At 41.5% G+C, this 23,286-nt stretch overlaps 1 protein-coding gene across 2 annotated transcripts in view; it reads right to left on the bottom strand.

Annotated features, from left to right (window-relative positions):
- Positions 1-23,286, bottom strand: part of SLC4A4 (solute carrier family 4 member 4) — a 183,529-nt gene that overhangs the window by 14,047 nt on the left and 146,196 nt on the right. For both annotated transcript variants that reach the window (XM_088133174.1, XM_088133175.1), the window contains exons 16-21: positions 19,201-19,389; positions 17,922-18,035; positions 16,634-16,795; positions 11,249-11,427; positions 10,091-10,163; positions 2,764-2,832 (exon numbers count right to left, since the gene is read on the bottom strand). In XM_088133174.1, coding sequence (XP_087989300.1) covers positions 2,764-2,832; positions 10,091-10,163; positions 11,249-11,427; positions 16,634-16,795; positions 17,922-18,035; positions 19,201-19,389 — 786 coding nt within the window. The remainder of the gene's footprint in view (positions 1-2,763; positions 2,833-10,090; positions 10,164-11,248; positions 11,428-16,633; positions 16,796-17,921; positions 18,036-19,200; positions 19,390-23,286) is intronic.

Here is a 23,286-nt window from a genome sequence, read left to right as displayed (position 1 = left end):
GTTCTTGAAACCAAAGAAAGTGAGACTGGTGGGGATCACTTTTTAGGCTCCTTGCATGTTGCTTGGATGAACGTTCTTTCATGGAGCTCTGTTTGTATAATAGGACTTTCACTACCACAGGGATAGAATGCCACACAGCTTAATTTTTAGTTAATACTGACCTCTGTGTAAACATGTGAGCCTCTGTGATTCTACCATGTGGATCCTTTATGAAAAGCATGACTCTGTGCAAGAACAACAGCTATGAAGTTTTTGAATATGCTCCTAATTCCATACTGAAAAACTCAAGAAGGCCATCCCCAGAGACTGGCTAAAGCAGTGTTGTCCAAACTTGGCCACTTTAAGATGAGTGGACTTCAACTCCCAGAATTCCCCAGCCAGCATGGAATTCTGGGAGTTGAAGTCCACTCATCTTAAAGTGGCCAAGTTTGGACAACACTGGGCTAAGGTCTCAGATGTTCTTATAGAGTAAGTTTTCTTCCAAGAAGACCCTATTTAGGCAAAGCCCTACAAGGCAGTTAAATCTACTCCTGATGCAGCAGAATATCCATGGTGAGATACCAGAATTGTGGTATGCCTTCTCCAGAGGATCCACCTGGCTGTTTCTTTGTTGGAATTAACCAGTTACAACATTCTCATTCTGTTTTATTGCTTATTAGACAGACTTGCCACTTTCTGGATATTGAACAATGTATTTAATTAAGACAAGTGTAGTATTATGGTAGACAGCTATGTCTATTAACGCTCTTCTAGCTGACCTTGATCTTGAAACACTAAAGAGGGTTGGATCTGGTCAGTACTCGCTAAGGCTAAACTCAGAAAGTGGGAAAAAAAATGTTCAAGGAGAAGGCAATTGCAAACCACTTCTATATTGAGCCACCCAGAGTCACCCTCTGGGGGAGATGGGCGGCATATAAATTCAATCAATCAATCAATCAATCAATCAATCAATCAATCAATTGTTGACAAGAAAACTACACAGATGGAGGCATGAGCTCACCAGGAAATGAACTTGATCTGAGGGAGAAAGTCCACACTAAACAATTTATTATACTTTCACATGTATTTGTTTTACAAGCTGCCTTGTGGGTATTTACTAAAAGACAGGGTGTGCTTCTTGCAAACATATAACTAAAGCTACAAGTAAGATTTATCATCTGATCCAAAGATGAAATCTGAGCATTTCTGCAGAGGACAGGACTATCATGCTTATTGATACTTTTTTTTTTTACTATTTCTCATGAAAACAAATATGTAACAATAGTGCAGGCAAGAAAAAAAAAGTCCCTGTATAAATACCATGTGAGTCCTCACATAGTGAACTATTTTAATATTCTTTCATGCATTTTCCTGAAAATTTACACATGGCTGTTCTTCTGTGGAATCTTGCGCTGGGCCGCTTTCAGCAGCCCCACCCAAAAGATAAATCAGTAAGGTACTGATAGACTTCAAATAATCGCAGTAGTTTTAGCTGGATCCAATTATTCCTAGATTTGGATTTCTGCATTCGTCCATACCCTGACTGACATACAAGTAGTCCTCGCTTAAGGACCACAATTGCGACCAGAAATTCTGTCACTAAATGACATGGTTGTTAAGCGAGACATCACATGACTGTGATGTACTTATCTCACTTCTGTCGCAGTCATTAAGTGAATCACCCATGGTCGTTAAGCAAGACATCATGTGACGGTGACTTGCGATTTTACTGCCAGCTTCTCCATTGACTCCACTGCTTGTTGGAAGCTGGCTGCGAAGTGCACAAATGGGAATCACGTGACTGTAGGACACTGCAACAGTCGCAAATGCCTGTCAGTTACTGAAGCGCCCAAATCTCAATCACATGACCGCAGGGAGGCTGTGACAGTCATAAATGTGAGGATTGGTCGTAAGTTACTTTTTCAGCGCCATCATAAGTTTGAATGGTCACTAAATAGGCAATAGTTAAGTGAGGACTACCTGTATGGGTGGTCCTCACTTAATGGCCGCTTATTCAGCGACCGTTCAAACTTACGATGGCGCTGAATGGATGGGACTTATGACTGTCCTCAAAGTTTTGGACATTGTAGCTCCCCGGGTCACGTGACCACAATCTGGTTGCTTGGCGACTGGCTCACAATTATGATGTTGCAGTGTCCCACAGCCTTGTGATCATCATTTGCAACCTTCACTGCCAGCTTTCGACAATCAAAGTCAATGGGGAAGCTGGCAGGAAGTCACAAATGGTGACCATGTGACATTACGGGATTCCCTTAACGGCAGCAACAGGGACTTCCAGAATTGCTGTCACTAAGCAATGTGGTCACTTGACATCACGCTTTACAAATGTGTCACTTAGCGACTAAAATTCCGGTCCCAAGTGCCATCGTTAACCATGGACTATAAACACACACACGCACGCACGCATATTTGATGTCACTTTCTACCAAGTTCTGTAGCAAGATGGTATACAATTTATTCATAGAATGCTGTCTAATTTTAACATGCCTCTCTTGGACAGGGGGACAGAGGACAAAAGGACAGGATATAAAATAAAATAAAATCCACCAAAACAGCTACCTTAGCTATGCCAAAGAGAACGGAGGAAAGGAAGAGGGCATGAGTGCTTCAACTTAATAACTAGTTAATTGAGCACTGTGTTTTTGTAGGCAATGAATGACCCATTCTAGGTTGCCCATGAAAGACAGTGTGGGTTAATGTTTACCCCCTTCCCAGCCAGGGTCCTCTGGAATGTCTCCTCCACCTGTGAAGGTCAAAACTTACCTGCACACCGTTGAGGGATGCAACACCCATGTACAGAAACACACCATACAGGACAGGCATGGGAATAAACTAAGGGGGGAAATAAAAGGAAAAGCTGGAGTAAAAAACTGCTAAAGACTTAATAACAGATGAATATATATTCTTCAAATTTTCTACACAGGCTTACAAGGTGTCTGATTATTTTTAAAGCAAAATATTTTATTGGGAACATAATTTTGAAAGAAATGCTCTGGATCCTAAATGAACAGTGGTATAGAATCATAAATTGCCCAGGGGGAAAAATAACAATATATTAGGCAGGGAATCAACAGGTTGTCCACAATTTCATCACCTTATATTACATCCAAAGCATGTCTAATATTTTCACAGATTTGTTCCATGGCAGCATTTTAAAAAATGACTGTCAAGTTTCCAACAATAACAGAACTTTCCATTTTTGAACTCTTTTTATAGAACATGACATCTGCACATAAACATTCCTTGCCAAAAATTTTATGCCATTCTAATCTTCAGAGCACAAACTGTACGACTTATGTGACCAATATCTTTCTGCTTACAAACTGTTTTATGCTAGACATTATACTTGACCATCGTCGAGCAGCAAAAAATATATATTCATTTTTAAAATTTAAATAAGGTACCTTTCCATACAGTAATGGCATTTTTTCCTTATCACAGGACCAGTAAATATATTTAAAATTTATATCATGTTTTTAAAAAGTCTCAAACAAGTAGTTTGCATTGTTTCATATATTTTCAGGTACTGTCTGGCATATGTTACTCACAAGTAACACGTTACTCACAATTTTTGTAACATTTTTAGATGCTAGATGATGGGGAGCTGAATTTGAAGATGGAAACTACTGAAGAGCACTGCACAGAAGGCAACAGAAAGATTGGTCTGGGAGCAGATTATTTATATTTGTCCACCTATGAAGGCAACTCTACATTTGATACCCTTGCTGATATGTATGCAAGATCTTTACATTCAGAAATCTATTAATATCTGATAACTTGGTTACTACAGGTTTGATTATCTGCAATGGAATGAATGAGTGAGCTCCATTTGAAAAGCCCTGAATTACAGTAAATGTCTTGGGAATTTCAATCATACAGGCAGTCTTTGAGTTATGAATATGCACATATGAACAAGTTCTCTTGTGACCAGCATCCCCTCACTCGAGAGCGCCCTTAGTGTTAAACTGCCATGTGCCTAGCACAATTCGTTTTCCCAAACTATTAGGAATATAACCAGCTGCTTCATTAAACCAGATCCCCCGTCTATCTCATTCAGCATTTTCAACAGCAGTCTTCCGCACACTGGTTTCCAGATGCGCTGGAACTACAACTCCCAGAATTCCCTCAGGCTGAGAGCAGTCCAAAGCATCTGGGGAGGACAAGGTTTGTGCAAGATAAGAGATTCAAAAGTGACAGGTGATGCAGAGCACGGGTGAGCGCCCACCTGGCCCTTAAAAGCAGTTGGGTCTTGAGTGCCTGCCCTCCTTAGATGCTGCATTATCGTGGAAAAATATATGCTCCATTTAGAATGTTTCCAACACATGCCACATATATGTGCATGTGATCAATAAATCAATTTTGCCATTTCTGACCCGCATCTCTGCCCATCCCTAAAGTCCATCACATTAAGGAAGGTTGGACAGGCAGAAAACTTTCCTAGTCATATCTGGAAAAGGTAATGATTGAAACGGTGACCTTTGCATACAAAGCAAGTCCTGTGCTTTAAATGTCTGGCAGCAGAAAAGGTTTTGTACAGGGCAAGCGGTAAAAAAGAAAAAAGAAAACCAGATAATCAGGAAAAACCAGAAAGAGAAAGGAAGCATTTCACAAGGTTTTATAACATAGCAGTTTTTTGGCTCTGAAAGCCACAATCAGCAAGAACATGAAGAACCGGGAAACAAAGTCTTTTTCTACCTTCCGTATAAGAGTTGACAACACAAGGAAAACAAGATGATTTTTCAGGTAATTACAGGAGACACCCTGTAACCGTTTTTACATGGTTCATTCTATACGAAAGGAAGAGATCATGGAGGCAGATTCCCACCACCCTTTCTTGAGGCTGGCATTTGAAAAAGATTTTTTCCTACCCAGAAAAGATCTGTGTCCTGGCTTACCAGAGCCCCATCTTTGTGGATCTCCTGCAGACAGGTGTGGGACAGGAGCAGGACGCTTGTGTTCCCTCTTAACTAATATTGGGGTTCTCTGATGAAAGGGCCCAGTTAGGCAAAGGGGAGAGCCTAAAGGAGATTAGATCTCCTCTCGTGATTAGGGAGCTGGAGGAGGTCCATGGTAAGACAAGTGTTTTAGTTTGGAGCAAGGAAGATAAGGAGAGGCCTGACAAAGATATATAAAGTAATGCATGGAAAATGCAGAGAGAGAGAGTCTGCAGAGAATTTCCATTCACTATTTTTCATAGCTGGAGGATATAAGATTTTCTAAAATCAAGGTTCTTGAGTTTCTAAACCTACCAACCTTGTGGTGAAAGGAAAACACCAGCCTCCTTGCGAGTCAGCCATAGCACCAGAGCACGAGTGCTTGCAGACTCAGGGCCTGCTAAACAGACAGGCTGCTCTGAAGAAAGGGCAGGGAGGTTGGAGGAGGCGGCTGAGGAGAATGCTGGGCGACAAGAAAGAAAACTGCAAAGAAAGCCCCTGCCCGATTACTCTTATCAGGCCTGCATAAACAAACTCTCCCTCCTTCTAGGCTGCCTGGCTGATACTCAGCTCATTGCCCAGGCAGAGAAGAGAGCAGGTTCCTCATGCTGGGAAGCCTTACTCAGAGGGAAGGAAGGGGCCAGACATTACTCAAGAAAGGAGCTGCTCATCCTTATTGAGATTGTTGGTGTGAGTGCAGGAACACAACCTCAAACTGCTGCCTGGTCCACTTACTTCCTTGGTGAGATATTTTTTGGGTTGGACTGCTGAGGCTCCAAGGACTCTGTTTTTGTTTTCAGCCCCTGTTCCTGAATGATCAAAGGGCTGGGAAGAATATATTTCAGCAGATTCTCTGCATCTTGGAGAGTCCAGTGTTTGCTTTCTGTTACTCATTGGTTAGCTCCCCACCTCTCTCTCTGCAAAGATCTTTGCTACAAATTTCTCTGTAAGCCCAGCCTTAGTGTATTATACAGGTAGCCCTTATTTAGTGACTGTGTGCAGTTATGATGATGATGAAAAAGTAACTTTACAATCAATCCTCACACTGACAACCTTCTCAGTCTGTAAAGCAAAAGAAAGCTGAAGTCAGCTCATAAGCATAGTTGTGGTTTCACTTAGCAACTGCTTTGTTTAATGACTGAGTTGCCAGTGCCAATTGTGGTTCTTAAACAAGGACTACCTGTATAACACACCTTTATCACAGATCAGTTCTTGTGACAGACTCCTTGTAGTTCGAAGCTATGCAGAGAGATGTCCTCATTCCCTGCTATTATAAGAATATTATGAGCTGGGTTGTGTCTTTTCAGCTATGAGGTCAGCAGTAAAGCTTTTCAAATTAAGCATTAGTTCTAGTGGAGTTAAACACAGGAAGGATAAATTGGTGGCAATGCAAAAAATTAGCGGCAGATTTTTACTGCACATCTCTTGGTGTACTTTATTTGAAACTAAGTTATCCAGAAGATAAAATCATTACTTTATTATATAGTACCTCCATCCTGAAATAATATACAGTTTAGTAACTGTCAACAGCCCCTAAAAGGCAGCAGTGTTTACTCAACTGATTTCTTGCAAAAACTGTGTTCTGCTAGACAAAGCTCTGGGGTACTGTAGATCACAGTTACCCAACTTACGTAGCTCAACTTGGCCCCCAGGCTCAGACTGGGCTGAAGTTCCCACCTATCAGTCAACTTGACGTGGTCTAGCTAGATAGGAATCTTTACTGCAAGCTACAATGAAGCTGCACTGGACAGCTGATCGTCAGCAGGAGGATGAAGTTCTTTCTAATACCCATGGCAATTTAAATCCATTGCTCATGTTTCCAAGGAATCTTTGTCCTTCTACTTTATGACCTTGCAACTGGGTGATTGTTAACCTGATATCTCTGTCTTGACAAGCTCTGGGTCCTGGCTTATTTCTCACAATCAGCAATGATACAAATCTATGCTCAATTACATTAACAATCTTGTTACACATGGCATGTTCCTCCTGAACACAGGGTGGGTGAAACAGCCCAAAATGAATGTGCAGAAAGACTTGCTATTTGTTTACCCCACGGGTCAGACTATATAGCCAATGCCCACCCAATTATGAAAGATCCCACAACTTACACACTGGACAATTCAAAGCCATCACGGACCCATGACTTCCACATTAGATGGTTTTCATGGGTAACTCTTTCCCTGGGGAACTACTTGGCACTCAGGGCAGGATCTGGCTTGCTTTCTTACAACTTGGAAATGAGTTCTGAACTTGCTCCCTTTCAATGAACTCCTGCCTGGCTAGGCATAAACTGACCTCTGAATCACTTCCTTCTCTACTCAGATTATAGGCACAAACCAAGCATTTCTATGTTTAGTTGTCCTGAGGATGGATACAATTTTTCAAAATTCAAATCATCCAGCTATATATCAAGCTCTTAAAAATCCTTCCCACACCCTATGTAAAGCAGAAAGAATTTCCATCATAGGATGGTGAATCATAAGGATGATGAACTAAATGAATCCTTGGTATGAACCTGCCGTTCACTGAGCTCACCATCTTTCAGATTCATCATAGGAAATTATGAGCATTACTCTACCAATTTATCCAAATAGAGGTTGGCGATTCGTATCCCACAACCCCATCTGTCATCTAAACTCTTTACAATATAATCCCCATTATAGCCCCATGGGCACCAAGAGAATAATGTTCTTGTTGGTGCCTACCGGACCACCTGCTCCAACTGCCATTTTTTTAAATTGGATATTCTTTTAATTTCAAAATAATTATACATTAGAGGATGCCATATCTGCATAGCAGCTTGCTTTTTGGAATCTCTAGCTCTTAACTTAGGAAAAGCACGTGGAACATGTTTCTGGCTTTCCAACCCTTAACCAGCAGTGGTCATAGGAGGCCTCTGTGATTTCAGTTGTCTAGCAAAATAATGTGCTGTATTTGTATCCCTGTGTTTGTGTGGGTCTAATCAGGGTGAGTGCACATGTTGCCGGTATTTGTATGCGCATGTGTATTTGTGCTGTCTCCTCATGTTGCATCTGTGTGTGTTTGTACACAGGGAAGCACAGGGCAAGCTGCATATTGTGAGAAGGGCACCTCCCAGCACACCCTTCAACCTAAGGAAATCACTTCAATGCAGAATTGTTTCCACCTATTTTTGTAAGTAACACAGACACATGTGCGCAACATAATTATGCAATCCTAATCAGTCTGTTAATAAACAACAGAGGAGCTGCTGAAGCACCAGAGAGGGAAAGAGGTATTTTTTTAAAAAGTAACAAAGAAATGAGCAGGATCTTGATTGCACTTTCTCACTCTGGCCTTCTACTCTGGCAGAAAAAAACACATTAAGATGACAGGTCTCTTTTTTTACAGCCACAACATACCCCTTGGACTTTGCTCTGATCCACTGCAATTCTGAAGACCGCTCCGTACATGGCTTTCAGGATTCAAGATGCTATTCTTCCAACACAAATCATGCCAACCAGAACTACCATGGCTACTTTAAAATGAATCCTTTGACAGTCCTGCTAAGCAATTGTTTTCAATGATGGGGCACAGCTAGACCCCAGGAACACTGTCATACAAGCGTATCTTAACACTTTACAGCGTGGGAAGCCTGCAAACGCATGCCAAAATCCCATGTCAGGACTGGTAAGCTGGCAGCAATTCTCCAGAATTCTGGGAAAGCTCATTCACCATCACCAAAGTGGAGGTACCTGGCATCTTCCTTAAGAATGGAACGTTATTCCCCGGTCCTGCTAGGGGAAAACTGCCCTAGGAACCAAACAGATGTAAAAAATGGAGTCCCCTACTTAACATACCCCTCCCTTAGTTGCACAATTAAACATCTGCAGCTCTTGACCACAGGCGTTAGCTTTAGACCTCTTTAGTTCTTCAAGAAATTCCCTAGGCTCGTAAATATATATACTGGTATTTCCAGCAGGCCTGGGGATCCCCTGGGACCAGGGAGCCCACCTGATCGCTCTACTATGTCTGAGTTTTTAAATATTCTCCTGCATTATATGCATGCTTCTTGTTTTTATGGTTATTTAAGGTGTTTTTATTCTGTTTTTATCGTACGCTGCTCAGAGTCACACGCATGAGACAAGCGGCTATGTAAATGTGATGATGGATGGATGGATGGATGGATGGATGGATGGATGGATGGATGGATGGATGGATGGATGGGATGGGATGGGATGGATGGATGGATGGATAGGAGGGAGGGATGGAGGGAGGGAGGGATGGATGGAATGGATGGAATGGATGGAATGGATGGATGGATGGATGGAGATGGATAGGAGGGAGGGATGGAGGGAGGGAGGGATGGATGGATGGATGGATGGAATGGATGGATGGATGGATGGATGGATGGAATGGATGGATGGATGGATGGATGGATGGATGGATGGATGGATGGATGGGATGGATGGGATGGATGGGATGGATGGGATGGGATGGGATGGATGGGATGGATGGATGGGAGGGATGGATGGATTGGATGGATGGATGGATGGATGGATGGATGGATGGAATGGATGGAATGGATGGAATGGATGGATGGAAGGGAGGGAGGGAGGGATGGATGGATGGATGGATGGATGGATGGGATGGATGGGATGGATGGAGGGATGGATGGAATGGATGGATGGATGGAATGGATGGATGGATGGATGGGAGGGATGGATGGAATGGATGGATGGATGGAATGGATGGAATGGATGGAAGGGATGGATGGATGGATGGATGGATGGATGGATGGATGGATGGATGAATGGGATGGATGGATGGATGGATGGATGGATGGGGATAGATCAGGGGATTCTAATCCAGCAAAAACTGGCAAGGACAGAACACAGCCCAGGACTGCCACTAAATTCAGTACTCAGCCTATACAGCTGAGAAAGACGTTTTCTACAAATGCCAAGGCAAAGTTTCTCTACCCTTCCTCTCCTGTTGAGTATATTCCTTAGGAATTTCCTCTGTTCTTAAAATCATAGCAAGAATGTTTTGATATTCCTCTTTAATGGTTTTATTATAGTCCTTTTAATATATTAAAAATGCATTGCTTTTTTTGATATCCCTAGCCTAGTACTTATTATTTCAGAATTCTATGAAGGATGGGGAAGAGACAAGCAAGCAAATAAAAAGATATTTACCTTCAAGATGGGAGCCATGAAGACTGAAACGCCTGTTAGAATGAATACGATGACTCCCGTCACTCTCTGCTCCCTGAAATCAAATCCAGGAATTACCTACCAATTCTTATTTGAAGGATATTTTACTGTTACAAGAAAGATGTTGAGTTGCATCCATAAACACTCATTTTAGCACCACGGAAGCGCCACTTTTCATCATGTAAAGCTGACGTGCATTTATCCTCATCCAACTTTCCAATATTTTACATTCTGAAGTCTTTAGGGGGGAAAAAAACATGATCTATGGAGAAATAACCATCCTCCCAGAGAGGCTCTCCTTTACTGATGGGTGCACGTGAGTGAAGAAGAGAGTTATTTTGCATAATCTTTTCCTGCCTTTGAGAATCCCTTTTCCACCCTAAGCCTAAAAGTGACTGATCACACATCCTCTTAAAAAGGGCTGAGGATCCTCACAGTAAGAAAGGAAAAGAATTGCTTAAATGGTGGCTAGAATCACAGCTGATTGCCTGTGTGGTCCTGTCCTTGATGTTCCCAGTATGTACCCCAACTGATTAACGGCAATCACTCTTTCCCAATTTAGCATCCTCCATACATGTTGTGTACACAACTCCCAGAATTCGAAACCGGCATGGTTGATGGCCAATCCTGCACATTGCAATCCTGATGTAGCGGGGAAAGCTGATCTACATTTGTGAACCCACTGTCCTGTTTTTAAAATAACCCGTGCTGTTCCCTCCAACTTGTACTAATTCAAGGGAAGCCTCATTTATCCAAAGTGATCCCCACCGCCATGTCCACTTACCAACTCATTCCTTGCCTTCCATTTTAGGAACACAGAAGCTGTCCTACATCAGTTCAAATTGTCTAACTACCTCAGTATCCATGACCTGGGCTAACCAAAACAACTCCAAGGTTTCAGGCAGAGAAGAACATTTTTTGTCACCACCACCTGCAACCGATTTGTTTTAAGGAGAGATCTTGGAAAGGGTGAATTTGCAGCTTATGGCATGCTAAATCAATGATCTACTCTAAGCAATGTTTGCTCCAACTGTTCAGGGAGAGGTAGAGCCTGTAGTTTCTTCTCTGTGAAGAATGCCACGCTAAGCAGCTTCTTAGATTGTCTAGTATCCAAGCTCTCTCTCCACTAGATTGGCATACCTAACTCCCAAAAACTTGGGTTGCTCGCCAGGTGCTGAGGTCTCCGTTTCCATCTTCAAACTGTCGATGTGTGCAATGGAGATCACTGTCGCAGCAACGTACCAGGGCAGACCCATGAAGGAACAGATGATCATTAGCACGGCCACCCAGAAAAGGTCCAGGTGATACCCAGCACCTTTCTGCAAAGGTGAGATGAGAAAAAAGAAAGAGAAGCATGTTAATTTTAGTGTGAAGTCTTGCGATGAGGATGGCAACCTAGGGTTGAAGTACTGGGTTTGAACAATACTACAGACTAGGTCGTTTGTGGTTCAGCATGTCATGAGAACCCAGATGTTGTCTGAGCTTGTTGTGTGAAGCAAGCCATCATGTCATGCCATAACATAATTTATTGGGACACAGCAGGTGATGTGAACACAACAAACTGTTCTGTTCACCTGTGTTACATGTACAGAATATTTTAAAGCTTTAATGTAGCTTTAAAGTGCCATGCTGGACTAAATGTCTTTTTCCCGCTTAAGTGTAAGGAAAGATTCCATAATTTAAGATTTCAGAAGAAGTAAACCCAAGAAGACAAAAAACACATTGATCCCAAGACTGATCCATTAATGCAGGCAGTCCACAATGGCAGAAAAGCAGTGGCCGATGAGCAATCTTACAAGTTTTGTGTAGAAATAATAAGTACATCCTGGCTTTTATCACATGAAACTGAGAGGATGATGTGTAGCGTCATTCATAACTAAGGTTTTTTTCCAACTTCAAGATACATCAGTATTTTGAGAGGAAAGGACCTTCTTACAGTCCCATTCCATTCCTCTTAACTCAAGATTAAAAACTGTATGCTTTAGGTTTGAGAGAGAGGCCTTTTTTTTTCAGAATAACTGGAAGCAACCCTTGCCTCAATCAGATGTTTCCTTCTTGGGGTATAAAACCCATTATTTACCTTTTCAGAGAGATTGGAGTTGATTAGGGAAAGGGCTGGAGATACTCTCCAGTGGTTAGTATCTATAACATCTTCACACACACATACTCCAAGAGCAGTCCTGCAACTGCCTTTACAAAAGCTTTTTAAAATGCAGTTAAAGAAAGAACATATTAATGAACATAAATTTAGGTATGGAGTCACCCTATCTATAATGTAGAAAGATGGACCGAAGTGATGACTGAGTCAAGATTAAGACTCATCAGCAAATCTCCATGATTGGTGCCTTGCAAACCAATACCACGTTAGCTTTTTCCAAGCCTCCCATACATTCAGAGTTTCACGGAGGAGTATAAAGAGAACTACACAGGTGGCTCTGCCCTTAATTTTGCTCCCACAGCAAACAAGCTGATAGTTACTAAGGGAAAAATGCCAGGGATTCAATTCAATAATCACCTTTTTAATCCTACACAAAGTGGCCTTATGCATGTAAAAAGTGGGGGTGGGGGGAGGTACTGTGAGTGAGGACATTTAAAGTGTTAAGTTTCTCTTCACCCATCAGGATGTAGAGATAAGTTAAATGAAGTTCGGAATTCAGGTTCACCTGCAAGTGAGGGAATTATCACCAGAGACAAATATAGATTTTGGAAGTAATGTAGCCTAGGGCAGACACTCTGCAAACCTTAAAAAGACATTAATTAACACCAAGATTTGCATCTTGTCCCCTTCCCATTTTTCCACCATGTAAATTTAATAGGGCTGTTATTTTGTTCTCACATTTTGTGCTGTTTCAAGCATGTATACCTCCTCATTGCATGCACCTTTAAAAAAAAATAGCACCTTCCTTGCCAATGTCTCAAGTTAGGTATGAATGAAGAATAAAAATTCAACACAGCATCAGTGAAGATCTCAGTACAAGAAGAATGGATCAAAGAACTAAGTTTTGGAAACAAGAAGAAATTGGAGAAGTGCTGCAATACAGAAAATAAAGAAAAGTATTGGTAAGAAATACTTTTTTCTCTATTGGTCTTGATGTATTTTGTATTTTGAGTGTTTCATCTGCATATTAATAGCTGTAGGGAGACCATTAAGAGGATTGAAAGCAGGTTCGAATGAGAACATTTCTTTCCACTAAATATATACTTCTTTCACCCATCTGTCATCTCCACCCAAAAACTTTAAAAAACAGCCTAACCTTCTCATTGCCTTCAATTCTGTAAAAGAGAATCTCAAAACAGTATCTGTCCAATAAGTACCCATTATCAATAGCAGTTATAGTTATTTGATTGACAGTATTTTTATCCCACTTTTCAATGGCATATTTTCAAAGCAATAAGCAACATACAAAACTAATACAAAACAGGACTGAGGGCCAGCAATTACAACATGTACAGGGGGCTTCAATAAGACCGAGTAAATACATTTACAGAACTATTCAAGAGCACTGCCAGAGGCACTGATGCCTTACTAGCTTTGCCATCTCACCTCACCTCAACATGTGAGTGTCCTCAATGGTCCCTCACTGAGTTGCCCAGTGTTCCCTTCATCTGGCCAATGGGAAAATATAAAAAACGGCAGGCAGGCAGGCAGCAGCCCACCTCAGTCTTCAGTCTTGTCGTCACCATGTTGGCTGACCCTCATGAGGAAACCCCAAACCCCAAAGAGGTCACTATGTAGTAGGAGGTGGGGAAATACTAAAGCACAATGGCATCTTGGCTACTGGAGGGAGGGGATATTTCCAGGACAGGACGGAGGGGGGTGGGTTGCCTCCAATGGGAAACCATCCTGCCCCACAGCTCGAGAAGAAGAGCGGTGTTTCTTATGGAGCAGGAGCTCAGCCAATGAAGCCCCATAGCATCATAAAAGTGTACAAAGACAGCGTGCCAAAGGGACCACTGTGTCCTTGTCATGCAGAAGTGGTCTTTGGTTCTTCTGACTTACTTGGGTGTTAAGTTCCATTAAGCTTAATGATGCTTCCTTCTGAATATATATGCATGCAAAGCTATAATCTTAAACTTGCTCCTTAGAGCTTCCTTCACCAACTAGGATTCCAATGTGTAGAATTTCCCACCAGAAAAGACAGAGAAGGTCAGATGGAGGAAGACACATTCAGAAGCATCTAAGACCATACTGGATCTGTCTACTGCAACCAAAGTTCAGGACAGCTATGTTTACCCTCCGTTTTTATCCAGCTGGTTTTACCCATCTGTAACCTGAAGTTCAAGAGAACATAGAGTTTCAGCACAACCCTTTTAGAACATTTAAGAAACTTGTTCAGTCTGCTTGCACTGACAAGAATTTCCCAAGAGATGACTATGCCAGAAGATTTAATTAACTTAAGTGGCATCGGAACATAGAGGTCAATGTTTTACCCATATGACTTCCCCGTCTCACGCTTTTACTGGCAATTCCTTCTTTATCAGCTGTTCTTTTAACCGATATAGAATGTCTGGCAAAGTAAGATTACTAATCCTTGATACATCATGGCAAGATAAAGGTTAAGGTCCATATGAGACCTAGTGTGAAATCCCGTCCTATAAGTTTGTCAAAATCAGTAACATTCAACCACATCCATGTTTATATTTGTCTTACATACATCCATATTCTGCCTGCCAAGCAATCACCTACAATTCACGCTTGAGAAGGGAGACTGCTCCATGGAGCAGCCTAAATGCCAGCCTCATGAAATAGCACTTTTGAAAAGCAAATATTATAAATACGATATTCACTCAACTGGAAAAATATGAAAACCTCAGGATCTGCTAAACAAACAAACAAACACAACATCTGATTACTTGGTACACCAAGACCTGGTTCTCCCCCAGGAGGTATCTGGGACTGTATATTTCCATCTGCAGGCATGTATTCACATGACTGGATGGCTATTCCAAAAATAATAAATGAAGCAGTGGTTGAAATGCTTCATTCACTGCAGCTACAGATCATACTTCCATCTTGGATGGAGGCTGATCATACCTGCAGCCACCTGCAAGGAGTCTGGGGTGGCTGCCTGCCAAAGGAGGGATCCTGACTCATCCAAGCACAGTGGCTGGTAGAGTTCCACATTTGGAGAAAAATACTATTCAGATGCTGGAATGAAATAAGGGATAAATTGATAAATGTTGATTTCACAATAATAAACAGCTGGTGGAATTCAAAGATCTTTCCTTCCAGGCTGAACAGTTGGTCCAGCTGTGTTTCCTGATTCAAAGCCAAGACAAAGCCCATTTTTATTTCTTCAGAAAGCATTTCTAATTCTTTTCCTTAAGGGCAAACTCTAGGTGACTGTAGAGGCCATGTTGATTTAATCACATGTCTGCTCCACTCACACAGAAAGCAAGGAAGGGGGGTAGGCATTGAAATGAAGATTAAAAAAAAATGCACTGGGAGGAGGAGAGTTACATATTATGCCTTCTTATCTCCACCAACCCAGCTCACTTCTGGCATCAGAACCAAGACAAAAGAAAAAGAATTTGGGAGATCAATTGCAGGAAAACCAGGCAGAGGAAGAATCATCTACCTTCATTTCCCTTTGACATCAAACTTAAGCACACAGAAACTTACCCATGAACTGGGAAAAATTATGAGTCTTGCCCTTATTGTCTGTTGCTGATACAGCCCTTCAAGTCAGCCCTGACTCCTGGGGACTGTACAAGAAGTCTCTGTAATTTTCTTGGCAGCACTTTGGAAGTGGCTTGCCACTACTTTCTTCTTAGGGCTGAAAGAGAGGGACTGGCACAAAGTCACCCAGTCGGCTTTCAGGCCGAGGGCAGGACTAGAAATCATTGTCTCTCGCTTCTAATCCAGTGCCTTTAACCACTACACCCTCATGTTTAGTACACTGACATTTTTATTCCATGTCTGTGAGCTGGCTAAAGAACACTGTTACTGGGGGAAGGCAGGCAGGAAGGCTATAAGAAGGGCTGAAATAAATTTCCCAACACAGTTTTAATTAGGAGAGAAATAAGTACCCTTTACTAATTAAGCAAATAACAAAATATTAATCCTGACATAGCTTCTGGCACACCTCCACCATGTGAAAAGCATTTCATTCTGGGAAAGAACCATGAAAATCCTTTTTAATCTGTTGCCTAGATTTATCAAAGTTGCTTAATGGTAAGGTTGGGACGGCACCATCAGGGAAGAAGATGCCTTGAAATACAATGAAGAATAGACTTCTTGAGGTCCTCTAGAATTTGGGATTAAAACCTCATAATCTTTAATCATTGTCAAGGCCTTCTGGGAATCATTATCTGAAACATCTGACTGCACCAGAGACTATATCCCTAAGTGCATTATTTTAAGCAGCAAGCTAATTCTAAGGAGATCTCCTTAGAATTTATCACAACTGATCTCAGAACCAATTCTGAATTCTCTGCACCAATCTCCCTGAGAGATTTACTACACTTTACTCTTAAAACAACTTATCCCATCCCTTTTCCAATCTAGCATAACAAGGCACCAACCTTAAGCTTGTGCTCTTTACGGTTGACAATAACAGCTGTGATTTGCTGGTCCATGAAGATGAGGATGGTCACCAGGAGAGCAGGAATAGCTGCAGCCAGGTATACCCACCAAGGGTTTCCTCCGAATGGTGTGATAAACCACCCTCTACTTGGATTTGTTGGCTTCCCAGGGAAAGAGATGGAAAAGGGTATCAGAAAGACAGTAGAAACCATTCTAGATCAAAGGAAGCCTTTCTGATGAAAAACTACTGATTAAACCCAAGTTCACAAAAAACATTACAAACATTTCAAGGGATGGGTCAAAGAATGCTTCCCAAATCCTTATGCATTCTCAGAGACAAAGGCAGAGGAAAAAGCATACAAAGGAGATAGGCACAAACTCAGCAATCCACAATGGAAACAACATGGGTAGTTTTGCAACTAGATCTGGGATGGAAGCATCAAATGCCCACCAGAGGGCAGCAAAGAGATGGGGACTTCTGTGTCTTTTTGCTGCCCTCTGGTGGTCACCATATTTTTTCAGATCAGAGCTGGTAGCCCTATTTTTGAACCAGATTCACATGTTCTACTGGAAGGTAGTTATTGCTGCAGTGTGGAATCAAGACTTACTGGAAACAGTAGCTACATTGCAGAGCAAGATCGCCCAACCTGAAACTATGAGGTCACATGTGTTTTTACCCATAATCTTAAAGGTGTCCCTCAAAGACCTGCAAAAATGACTGCTAGATCGTGATGGTTAAACTTACAGAAAGGAGAAAATACTGAATACACAGAAGTTACCATATTAACCAAATTTAATATAAAAATAAAATCTAAATAAAACTACAACTTAGCTTTGGTCTTGCCCTGGGTCTTTACTCTAGCCTCACCCACTTGTTGGTGCTTACCCCCTTCACATGACTCATCTGCTAAATGTGACCCTCTGCTCAAAGGTATTGAAAAACTTGCCATAATGAGTCAGTGAGACCATGATAAGCTCTTCATTAGTACTTTGCATCATGTAGCTGTCCCAGTGGTTCTTAGTAGCAAACTTTAGAGCCATGTCATATTAATGGAGGGGAGGGGCAGGAATCATGATGCAGAAGTGAATCATACTTTGATTGAGGGCAAATGATTATAGGCTGTAAACATCCCAGAAACCACTATGTGGTAGCAGAGAGCTAGTTTTATGTATATCTTTGCTGCCATCTACTGGTCATCCTGATTTTGCAGCTCAGATTTGATAGTCCTTCATGTATGATAATTCCTTGTCTTCTTAAAAGAATTAAGGACACAGTTTTTAACATACCTTGAATTCACTTGGCACAAGAAGTTTTGGTGTATCCACACCTACCAGAGCATCAATTCCACAGAAAATCAGAATAGAAAGGATGATGGCAAAATCACTGATCAATTTCCTTGCCTGCAATAGAAAGACAATCAATGGCAGTTTAAACTGGCCTGTTTTAATGGCCTTAAAAATATGCATGAAAAAGAAAAGCCAAACACTGAAAATAACAAGTAGAGAATCAGCAACTAGAAACTCCAGAGGCTCCATCTGTCCAGCTAAAGAATATTCTAGGAGATGCTGGCATCCAGTTTGGCAGACAAAAACAGAAGCTTGGCCCAAGTTACCACATTCTCTCCTCAAAGTGACTCTCCCAGAAAACTCATTCTTAATCCTCACTTTAGGAATCTCTTCAGTTGATTGCACGCAACTGGTGCAAAGCTGAATGGGAAGTGGGAAGAGAGAGCATGTGCATAAGAAAACATCCACAGTTGAATGGAACAAAAGCACTCTGCTTCCTTTTTACTAATGTTATTGAGTGCAGTTCAGTGTACAAACTAAGTATCAATGTTACCATGCCAGAAAAAAAAAATTTATTAAGAGAGAACCTCAGTTTTTATAGACTGGTGTGAATCTCACAAGGAAGGATAAAAGTTCTTTTTGAAGGTATTCTTTCCTTATCTTGCTATTCACCAGAAATGAATAAACATGGCAAGTTGTTGCCAAAATTTTAATCATTCCTCACTTGTTACTTTGGCTCTGGCCCCAGAAAAGTTATCCCACTGCTTCTGATTCAAATGTGTTTGGTACTTCATAAACCAAATGAGGAATTAACAAAACATCTGTCTGCCACATACCATCTTTTGCATAAGTGTAGTCTCAAGGCTTACAACAGCATCCAGTGAACCATGTTGAGTTAAAATGAACTTAAATACTCAGGTAGTGAAACTGCTGTTTGGGCAAGGTTCATATATAAACTCAAAGGACCAAGGCAGCAAGAAGACTGGATTAACAGGAATAAGTGTTTTCTCCAAAGCCTTGAGAAGCTTTGGAAACTTGACAGCACTCATGGCACATGGCCCTTAATAGGTGTAGTGGCGGGGAGCTGCCATGATGCAACTGGAGAAACTAGCACACTGCCATCCATGCCTGCAAGTGTACCATCCATTCTCCCACATACTGGCTACAATGAGGAACTCCCCTACAGCTGAAATACAAAGTTAAATATTGAGGCTGATCAAAGGGTAGTAGAAGTACTGAAAAAATGGCTGGGAAAACTATTATAAACCAAATTACTTACAGTGGTTGGGAAATAACGACTGGTCTTGAATTTTTTCAAAGCCATAGAGCATGTGTAGGTGCCCAAAAAGAGAATGCAAGACATGAGGGTGATGTCAGGGACAAATTTGCAATTATTTCCCATGAGGATTCCTCCATATTTCAGGCATTCTTTCTTGGTCAGGGATGACCATTCAACTGTGCCGTTGTGCTGTAAATCCAAAAGAAAGACGGCATCTTTAGAACATACACCCTTATCTTCTCACTCAACACTAGATACCCCTTGGCAGTGTCATGTGAAATTTATTTAGATGTTATTTGTGTTCTGCAAACTACAAAGGGGCTCCTGTGGTTTATATACATGGATATTTGAATGCATGAGACGCTCCGCTAAGTCATGGGGAACAGGATGGTTAACATGTAGTACAAACTCCAAAACTCAGCTAACTGGCCAAGCCAATTAACCAAGGAGGGTTTGGTTTGGTCTAAGCCAATGCTCTGGTCAGCTAGGTCCCATGTCATATGAACTACCAACTTGAGGGTTAACTGTCCCTTCTGGTACTCATGATCAAGATGAAATCCTGGAGGACCTATGAAGAGATCTACTTGTTTCAAGGGTCACTTCAGTTTTCATTTCTCAAGGTTACACGGGATAGAGAAAAAGAGCCAGAAAGGTGTGGGGGCAGGTACACTCCTCCTCCAAGCATGTCTGGGCCGGTACTGTCCTTAATCACACTATTATGGATTAAAAAAAGCTTTCCAAAGTAGTGAAAAAGACAAGAAGTAAGGTGGAAGTACAACCATCCACCCTCCTTTTTGCCCACATCAACAACTGAGACAGTTAACCGGATCGGATTTATCAAACAAATAGGATTGCTGTAATTCAGACAAGCCCAACAATACAGATGGGTCTGTGTTATTGCAAGTTATATCTTGCAAGGATATCCCTTAATCATGACAGGAGGATAACTTAGTTGTTGCTGATCCCTGTAGTATGGTAATGTGTTTATTTAATTTAGCCTTTCTATTCAATTACTCAAAATGGGGTCTTAAGTGAGGGCTTGATTTTGCATTCTACTCTAAGATCAGCTGGCATTTTCAAATGCTTGCATCAAGGAATCCAACAGAAGGGCCAATCCAAGAAGCTTTGTATGTCCTAAGCTAGACAACACCTAACAACTGAGAATCTATTTACTATCACTGGTTGAGTACATAACTCAATCTTCTGAATGCAAAGATCGCATTCCATCACTGAGCTACAGCCTAGTAAACTGGGAGAAATTTTTGCTAGACTAAGGTGATAAAAGCATTCACAGGTTCTTTCCATCAGGCCACAACTTTCACAGCTATCTTCCCAGTAACTTAATTGTATAACCCTGAGGGAGGGAAGAAACCTGTAGTCTTCACTTGACAAAGTTCTTTTCATTTTTCCACTCTGAAGTGTTAGGAAGAGCACCGTGTATGATCCATGTATTGTTGCACTGTCTATTTTATAAAAATGCATGGCTATGTTTTATATCCCCCGTCAATTAAATTTCTGAGCCATGTGATTTATATATAGTTGCTGTTAGCCAACCAATATGGTTTGGTTTCTTTAAATGTGGCCAAATTTTGTTTTAAAACCTGCTGTAACCAATCATAGTGATTATTTGTTACTGTTGTTTATCTTCTTTTATTGTGTATGTTTTAATATTAACCTTCCTTAAATGAAAGTCTCAGCATTAAGTGTAATAAAGTATTGACTGACTTATTCTACCTTGAGATAATAAGAAGGGCACCATATACCCCTCACCCCTAAATTTTCTTTAAATCTTCCTTTGATGGTGAGTTTTGTAGCTTGGGGAAAAAAGTATTATGGGCATTCTGTTAAAAAAAAATGGGAGATAAAAAATACGGATGGAGAATAGTGTACAGCACAGCACTTGAAAATATGAATTGAAGGAAGGTCAATGCATTACTTTACTATCTTAAAAAATGGGACAGATAAACATTTTCCAAGACAGCTGTAGACAAAATGCAATGAGAAGAAAATGAAGAAAGGATTTCTATTCTGTTTCCACTACTTCAGCATTAAAACAGAGCAATAAGCTGTCCAGAAGAATGTAGGCATTTATTTGAATCATTTCAATTCTATCGTATTTCTAACAGCTTTTTCTAAAAGGATCTGAATTTTAAAAGAACCCAGGATGCTTCCAATTTAAAAGAAATTGCAAGAGGCATGCCGTGACACTCGTATACTAGTGTGACATTATCAAATCAAGCTTTGCTTCTATAATTGACTGCCCCAATGCAAAATAAAACATGGAGGACATATATCTGGACAATTGCTTTCCCTGCTCAGGTGTGTTCCAAGACAGTTGGATAATGCTTCAGCAAATACATTTAGAAAATACCATGTCTACTGTAGCACATGAACATCTGTCCAGCATCAGTCTTTTCGGATGCTATATGTAAGAGCTTTGGGGAAAGATGTATCTTCCTATACTCCGTAATGTACCCTAGATGTTGGCGGCATTAGACAAATCACTGTACCATCAACAATTATAAAGCATCATTTGGTAACATCAACAAGCAAGAAGGGATGGATTCCTTCCCCGAAAACTTATAATCTCACTTTTACAATCCAGAAAAGCAAAAGGAAGACTAGAGAATGGCAACAGGTTGAGACAATGGATGAATGAGAAAGACAACAGTGTGCTCGGGGGAGGAGGAAACATCAAGATAAAAAGAGAAAATTTTGAAGCCTACAAGATGGATTGCAGAAGAGGAAGGAAGAGAACACAGCTGCAATTGGGGGACATGGAGGCTGATGGAGCATGCTGTTTCTATGCAAGTAGGGCACAGAGACAAAATGCACCATGGGCTCAGGAGCAGTGGTCACGGGAAAATGTAAGCAATGGACTCTTTCCTTTCCTAGGGAGCTCTTCAGAAATGCTCCCCATATTTAAGAGCTACTTGTACTGGGCTTCTCACAAAAGATAGAGGGCCTGCGAGCAAGAGCAGCAACAGTAGTTTTAGTCATCTTAAGTCAGTGTTGTCCAAACTTGGTGTGAGACTAGGCTGAAGCTGCCATATCCTAAAGATGAAGCAGGCACGTAAGCAGAGAGGACAAAAGCCAGGAATCTTATCTATGAGATCCCTTCAGGGAGGTAGATAAGAAGGAAGCAAGTCATTAAGGAAAATTAAGGAAAAAACATGACCTGAACCAGAAAGAGGAGGTTGGGCCTGAGCACATAGAGGCCCTCACCCCAATCCCATCAAGTTGTCCTTTTGGGGATAAAAGGGGTCCCAAAGCCCGCCCACTCTGAGTCATCTGAGTCGTCTTGGTCATCTGAGTCATCCAGACTTGGCGGCTTCTGTCCCTCTAGCTAGTGCTTGGCAGCCTAGTTGGGAAGGATGTGGGTAAGTGTGTGTGTGTGTAGGAGGAAGAGCAAATATACCTTGCAACCAGTAAAGTTTTGCTGTTACTTTAAATTCATTGGGTCTCCGTGTATTACAAAGAACCTCTCGTGCCCCAGTGTTCGGTTGGAAGTGATCTGTGTGTATCCCCAATTATTTCCCCGCTGTTGACCAGAGCTGTGTGTCTGTCTGCTCCAGCCGCACCTATCTGGAAAACCCAGGTAGAAAGCAAGGGGGGCTGACAAGATCCGCGTGCCTCAACAGGCTGTGAGTGTGTGAGTGAGTGACCATAAGCCAAACCTGGGAGCAGCGTGTATAACATTGGCCACTTTAAGATGAGTGGACTTCAATTCCCAGAATTCCCCAGCCAGCCAAGCTGGCTGGGGAATTCTGGGAGTTGAAGTCCACTCATCTTAAAGTGGCCAAGTTTGGACAACACTGTCTTAAGTCACCAGAATACCCTCAAGGTGGCCCTGGACACAGTCCTAACAACCACTCCTAGCTTGCCTTCTTGGCCACTCCCTCCTTCTACCTCATGCTCTTTCTATCTTCCCTCCATGTACCCCTGTTTAGATTCCCTGTGTAGAGATTTCTGATTTTTTTCTCCATTTCTTTATCATTTCCCCCATCCTGAAAAAAAAATGAGAGCCAAAATCTTACACACAAAGTACTGTCCTATTGTCAATTCAACCATATTCCCTTCCTTAAC

This window comes from Python bivittatus, unplaced genomic scaffold, assembly GCF_059951505.1.
Source record: "Python bivittatus isolate LINGU-HERP-01145 unplaced genomic scaffold, Pbiv_v1 ctg000070_np1212, whole genome shotgun sequence".
Lineage (NCBI taxonomy): Eukaryota > Metazoa > Chordata > Lepidosauria > Squamata > Pythonidae > Python > Python bivittatus.
The sequence above is the reverse complement of the archived record's forward strand: the minus strand, read 5'-3'. Positions and strand labels throughout refer to the sequence as shown.